Below are 7,130 nucleotides of genomic sequence, written 5' to 3'. Positions count from 1 at the left end.
AGCTTTCTGAATTCAAATAATAAGCTACAAAAAACATGAAATGCTAATAATGTGCATAGTCACCACCAACTCTACATAACTGACAAAAAGGTCCAGCTTTACTGACACAATAAATATTTTCACTACCTCTTTCAAAAATTAAAAGAATATTACTTTAATTTGCTAAATATGGATGGAGAATAAACTGGACATTCAAATTCAAGTTTTTTGAACTAATTTGATGCAGACAATCAACTTCAAGTTTTGAGAAAACTTCAACAGTTATAATTTTGATAGTTAGGCATTAAAAATGATAAATTTCGAAAAAAATCCATCAGTTGAAAAAGAAAGCTGCGTCTTTTTTTTTGCTTCTCGTGGTACGACGAACATAAGAAGAAGATAAATAAGGAAACTAAAATAAGACTGACTGTACAATAACGAAATAAAACGATCCTAAGCTACGATTCTCTCTATCTGTGACAAAACTCACAGAGTACCTACGACGTCGTGTAACTAAAGCATCTTCTTCTTCTTAGCCTTTTACGGCTTGAGACTAACCCACTCGTAGCGACCTTCAAGCGGCGTATCATTAACGATATCATAGTTGTACCTGTGTTATCAAAAAGCGCACGTTTTTTTAAGGATCATTGCTAAAATGCGCCCGTGGGTTCTTGATAAATAAATAAAAAAAACTAACTTGTCCGTGAATCGTTTCTGCTGGCCTCTCTCCGCCGCGGAGAAGAAGTCGTCAAGCTCAGCCTGCGTCGGTGCTTTTGCCTTCTTCTCTTGCTTTTGCCCAACTCTCCTCTCCGTCTTGGTCGTCGTCGTGGCCGAGTCCATTTCTCCCAGAATCTCGCTCGATGGACTTCCTTGTGCTCTGCTCAGGAACTAAGAAGGGTGAGAGAGGATGAATTTATAGTGGAAACGATGAAGAAAGTGAGAGGCTTTTGTAACGTTACCTGAAATTGATGGTGATTAATGACGATACTTCGGTTTCGGAGATTTGCTGCTGCGCCTTTCAACGGAAACAAATAAAAAAACAATTAAATTAATTAATTGTTGGTGAAAGCAAAACGTAAGAAGAAGAAGATCTTTATTGTTTGGAGAAAAAAAGTATTTATTTTGTTTCAAAAATGGAAGAAAATCAAAAATAAATAGGACAGACGAATTTAAAAAAACACGAGTTCTTCAATCAAAAAAAAAAAAAAAAAAAACACGAGTTCTGTATCTGACCTCGAGATCTAAAAATGGCAGACCAGTATCTCTGGCGATTTCGCTGCTAGAACAGCCGGAGCTGACGCTTGAGCTCCGATGATCTTCATCTTCAGAATCTGAAGCAGAATAAGCCAGAGAAGAAGAAACCGTTCGCTCCTGTGAGCGTGAAACAGCTGAGTCATCACCATCGAGTTCGAGTCTCATCCTCTTGATGCTTGATCCTTCAAAGCTAGTCTCTTTAGAATCTCTCTCGCTCATCTCGTTCATTCTTCTCTCTCTCTCTCTATGGACACTTGTAAAAGTTTTATGAGGTTTTTCTGGTTAAATTAAAAAAGGATTAAAAACAGGGGAAAGGGTTTATGTGGGGGAAGATGATGAAGAAATGGTCTGGAGCCGTCGATTCTTTCAACGGCTGAGATTTAATTTCGTTTCCTTGGCTGGCGGTTGTGTTTGCCCGTTTTGAGTGGGGTCTCTCTCACTGTTCCGTTCACGGGGAAGCAGGTAACGGCACCGTTACGGACCTTCGCTTTCCTACCCAGACGCCGTCGGGATTCTAAAACGGCGCGTCCTTTTTGCCCTTTTTAGCTTCCTTTTTAAGCAACGACCAAACGTCGTCGCTTTCCGGTGAGCAGTGACACAAAATTCCTTGTGGAAAATGTGTAAAGTTTTTTTTGTTTTTCTTAAATTACTAGAATTATAACTTTTAGCTTAGCTATATTTTATAGGATATCAGTTTCTTACACAAAAGTCAATTACTACATGATATTTGTGACATAAAATTTCAAAAATGCATAACTATTTACTACTCTCTCGGTTTTCTGGAATGTTTTACAAAAACAAAAAAAGCTGTTCTACAAAACAGAATAAATTATTTTCATATATTTTATTAGTTAAAAATAAGAAATTTTAAATTTTAAAATCAATTATAATTTTTAAATTTCTATTTATTAAAACTATTGAAAATAGTAAATTATATAAAATAATATACTTACAACCAATTTTTATTAATATGCGTACACACACAAAAAAAAAACTTTGAAAAATAAAGGAAGTACTTAGATTTTACAAAAAGAAAGGTAAACATGTAAGTTGGAAACGTAGCGGAATGGGAAGCAAATGAACAATAAATTATTTACAGGAGATAAGGCATAAGCATAAACCAGATTTTCTATTTTTATCAGAAACAAAGCAAGAGACAAAGTTTGTCCAAAAATTTTAAGCTCTTTTTGGATTTGATAATTTAGTCACAGTGGATTCAGTGGGGAGAAGAGGTGGATTAGCGCTTTTTTACAATAATAATTATCAGGTTAGGGTACTATATTCTAGTAACCGGATGATAGATGTGGAAGCTGTGGTCTTGGAAAAAACGGCTTATATAACTTTTGTGTATGGAGACCCAGTCTAACAACAGAGAGAACAAGTATGAGAGCGGTTAACTCGATATGGACTCTCACGGTCTGAATCTTGGTTCATTATTGGTGATCTCAATGAGATTACTGGTAACCATGAAAAAGACGGAGGATCTTTAAGGAATGCTGATTCATTTATTCCTTTTAATAATATGATCAGAAACAGTGGTTTACTGGAATTCCCGGCGCGGGAAAATAAGATGTCATTGCAAGGGAGAAGAGGAAAGGGAAAAGGGGCAGTGATGGTTAGATGCCGTGTAGATCGTGCTTTGGCAAATGAAGAATGACACACTTTATTTCCATGATCTTATACAGAATATTTAAAAATGGTGGCATCTGATCATCGTCCAGTGGTGGCTTATTTAGAAGACAAAGTTCCCTGGAGGAAAGGACAATTCAGGTTTGATAAGAGATGGATTGGACGAGAGGGTTTCATGGAATCAATCATAATGGGATGGTCGGACTCTAGGGGGAGAAAGAACCGATGGCACAGCGAAAGGTATAGTGGAAAAAATTAGTAATTGTCGACATGAAATTGCTAAGTGGCGGAAAAATAATCCACCTTATGGAAAGGAAAAAATAAATGAGTTACATCAAGCACTTGAGGAGGTACAAACAGATAACACCAGGACTCAAGAGGACATAATGGAAGTATCTAGGAAATTACAAGAAGCTTACAGGGATGAAGAGGATTACTGGCATCAGAAAAGCAGAAATATGTGGTATTCATCTGGGGATCTCAACACAAAATTCTATCATGCTTTAACAAAGCAACGACGGATCCGTAATAGAATTGTTGGTTTACATGATGTGGATGGGAATTGGATCACAGAGGATAATGGGGTGGAAAATGTGGCAATTAATTATTTTGAAGATCTATTCACCTCTTCTTCACCATCGGAGTTTGATAACTTCCTGATGGAAATCACACCGACTATCATCCCTCAAATGAATCAACGATTGTTGAGATTAGCTACAGAGGAGGAAGTTAAGGAAACTCTTTTTATAATGCACCCAGAAAAGGCACTTGGGCCGGATAGCATGACAGCTCTATTCTTTCAACATTCCCGGAACATTATTAAGAAAGATTTGATGGAATTGGTGAATGACTTTTTGGTTTCCAGAGAAATGGATGCTAAACTAAATATTACTAATATATGCATGATCCCAAAAACTGAGAGGCCTACAAGGATGACGGAATTAAGACCAATCAGTCTTTGTAATGTAGGGTATAAAATTATTTCGAAGGTGTTGTGTCAGAGATTGAAATTATATCTTCCCATACTCATTTCAGAAACTCAATCGGCATTTGTGGCAGGAAGATTGATTTCGGATAATATGCTTATAGCACAGGAAATGTTTCACGGATTGCGAGCTAATAAAGCCTGTCAAGGAAAGTATATGGCGATTAAAACGGATATGAGCAAGGCGTATGATAGAGTGGAATGAGATTTTATTAAGGCATTACTCCGGAAAATGGGTTTTGACCCTCATTGGATCAAATTAATGATGGAATGTATATCCTCAGTTCAATATCGGGTTCTATTAAACGGTCAACCACGTGGTCTCATTGTCCCACATAGAGGTTTACGTCAGGGGGACCCTTTATCTCCCTACTTATGTATTCTCTGCACTGAGGCTTTAATCGCAAACATAAAAAAGGCAAAGGCAGGGAATCAGTTGACGGGAATGAAGGTTGCCAGAGCATGTCCATCAATATCTCATTTGCTTTTTGCGGATGATAGTCTTTTTTTTTGTAAAGCTCAAAAAGAAGAATGTCAAACCATTCTTAGGATTTTAAAGAAATATGAGCAAGTATCAGGTCAACTCATAAATTTCGATAAGTCATCGATTCAATTTGGCTACAAGATTGAGGAATCGATCAGACAGGAATTAAGGGATATTCTGGGTATTCAGAATTTAGGAGGAATGGGCTCTTATCTTGGTTTACCAGAAGACTTGGGGGGGGGGGGATCCAAGATACAAGTGTTTAGCTTTGTCCAGGATCGGCTAAATTCCAGAGTTACCGGATGGGCCTTTCGGTTTTTTACAAAGGGGGGAAAGGAGGTGATCATTAAATCAGTGGTCACGGCATTACCAAATCATGTGATGTCATGCTATCGCTTACCTAAGGCAACTGCGAAAAAACTGACGAATGCGGTAGCACAATTCTGGTGGAGTCCAGGGGCAAGCACCAGAGGCTTGCACTGGAAATCATGGGACAAAGTATGTGTTGATAAATAGGAAGGAGGGTTGGGGTTTAAAGACATCACTGATTTTAATACAACGATGCTTGGTAAACAGCTTTGGCGTCTCATAGAGAAGCCAAATACTTTATTTGCCCGAGTTTTTAAAGGTCGGTATTACAGGAATGCTTCACCCCTGGAACCGATCCGTTCATATGGATGGCGAAGTATTATATCTGCTAGATCTTTGGTAAGCAAATGACTAATCAAAAGGGTGGAAACTGGTTCTTCTATATCTGTATGGAATGATCCATGGCTTCCAACCACTCGCCCGAGAGCAGCCAATAAAAATCAACATAACTTATACCCGGACCTTACAGTGGATTCCCTCATTGATTCCACTTCGCGTACTTGGAATTCACAGGCAATTCGGGCTTTGGTGGAACCACAGGATGCAAAACTTATAGAAAGCCTACCACTGAGTAGAACTTAGAGCACAGACAGGGATGGATGGCATTTTACCAAAAATGGGAAATATACAGTTAAATCTGGATATCAGGTAGAACGGATATACCCAGATAGGGCACGACCACCACTTTTGATTGGCCCCACAGTTGACGCATTGAAAGCTTTTTGTTAGAAAATACGGTGCCCACCAAAGTTAAAGCACTTCCTATGGCAGCTCGTGACAGGATGTATAGCAGTTAAGAAGAATTTACAAGGGAGAGGGATTCAAGGAGATATTTGTTGTGCCAGGTGTGGAGCTCAGGAGGAATCAATAAATCATGTTTTTTTTTTAATGTCCTCCAGCAATTCAGGTTTGGGCTCTCTCGAAGATACCATCGAACCCATATATTTTTCCAACAAAGTCTCTTTTCACAAATATGGATCATCTCTTCTGGAGAGTTCTACCACAAATGGAGGACCATCAGTTTGCGTGGATTTTATGGTACATATGGAAAGGCCGTAATAACAAAGTTTTTAGTAATTTGGACACTGATCCCATGGATACGCTCAAATTGGCAGAAACAGAATCTACACTTTGAGCGGAGGCCTAGGTTTTAAAAGAGCCGAGAATAGTACCACAAGTTGTGGTCACGTCCCTGCCGACAATTCCTGGAAGATGGTGTTTCACAGATGGTTCTTGGAAAGAGGGTGATATTTTCTCCGGACAGGGATGGCTTAGTACGCTAGAAGGATTTGATGGTCTGTTGGGGGCAAGGAATGTTCGGGCTAGCCTTTCTCCTCTTCATGTGGAGATGGAAGCGCTACTCTGGGCAATGGAATGTATGAGAAACCTACGTCAATTTCAGGTTACGTTTGCAACGGATTGTTCTCAATTGGTGAAGATGGTTTCGGAACCAGAAAAATGTCCAGCTTTTGCAAATTATTTGGAAGATATCAAGACCCTGAAAGAGAGTTTCATCCGATCAAAAATTATCCATGTTCCAAGGACGCATACTGCAATGGCGGATAGTCTAGCCCGTAGAGCTAGGATGCAACCGTGTTACGTTATCCACATGGATGCAGATCACGCAGTTTGGTTTACAGAGTCTATATGAATCCGTAAAAGTCGATGGCAAGAAAAGAAAAAAAAAGAAAAGAAAGGTAAACATGTAAAATCTAAGATTATAGTACTCTCCTTCAGGATCTAATATGGTGCTGATTTTTATTTCAGTGGTATTGTCGTTCCTCTCAAGTTTTACTGATACACATTTTCGATAATAAGCTCTAATCAGTTACGTAAAAGCCATTAGTTATGATTCGCACACATTTGGATAGCGCTATATACCTAGACTAGATCCTAAATTCAAATTAGAATCCTAATTAACTTAAGCCGTGGGGGACCCTAAAGCATTCAGTGGCTTTCAAGTAACACTTGGAGACACAACTAATAAATGTAATTATCCAAACAGTAGTATTATTAAATGAGAACAACAAAAAAACATCTAATGATACAGCTCTTACACGGAATCTACACATATATGTCCAAAATGGGGTTTAAGAATTTTACACATAAATGTCATGCTTTGTTTTTTTACCCCTTAAGCCAAATAGGGACCATTTTGGATAAATTTGGTTAGTGAAAAAATAATAAATGTGTAATAATTATTGACCGTTACAAATGTTGTTTGTGCTGACGAGCCTATTTACTTAGGGTGAAAAATAGAGCATTTATTTATGGTATACATAAATGTCGTTTATACATTTATTCACTATGTTTCAAAATTTTATCAGGATTTCACATATAAGAAAATAAACTCAAATTTGACTATAAATATATTATTGTCTATGACTAACAATTTCCAATAGTTTAAAACTAATAGTAATTCAGTAAATT

General features: G+C 37.9%; 1 protein-coding gene across 2 annotated transcripts; it reads right to left on the bottom strand.

The window, feature by feature from the left end:
• Positions 1 to 317: 317 nt before the first annotated feature.
• Positions 318 to 1,795, bottom strand: LOC106424414 (cyclin-dependent kinase inhibitor 7). Of its 2 annotated transcripts, none has more exons than XM_013865169.3 (4): positions 1,213 to 1,795; positions 939 to 985; positions 677 to 856; positions 318 to 589 (listed from the first exon to the last, which is right to left on the bottom strand). In XM_013865169.3, exons 1-4 carry the CDS (start codon positions 1,459 to 1,461, stop codon positions 520 to 522), a joined length of 546 nt encoding a protein of 181 aa, XP_013720623.1. In that variant the 5' UTR covers positions 1,462 to 1,795; the 3' UTR covers positions 318 to 519. The 2 variants fall into 2 exon arrangements, with proteins under 2 accessions (XP_013720623.1, XP_013720622.1); XM_013865168.3 differs by having other exon boundaries at positions 939 to 994; positions 1,213 to 1,768.
• Positions 1,796 to 7,130: the final 5,335 nt, after the last annotated feature.

Source organism: Brassica napus, chromosome C6 (genome assembly GCF_020379485.1).
Source record: "Brassica napus cultivar Da-Ae chromosome C6, Da-Ae, whole genome shotgun sequence".
Taxonomy (NCBI): Eukaryota; Viridiplantae; Streptophyta; class Magnoliopsida; order Brassicales; family Brassicaceae; genus Brassica; species Brassica napus.
Note: the sequence above shows the minus strand (reverse complement) of the source record. Positions and strands in the feature narration are given on the sequence as shown.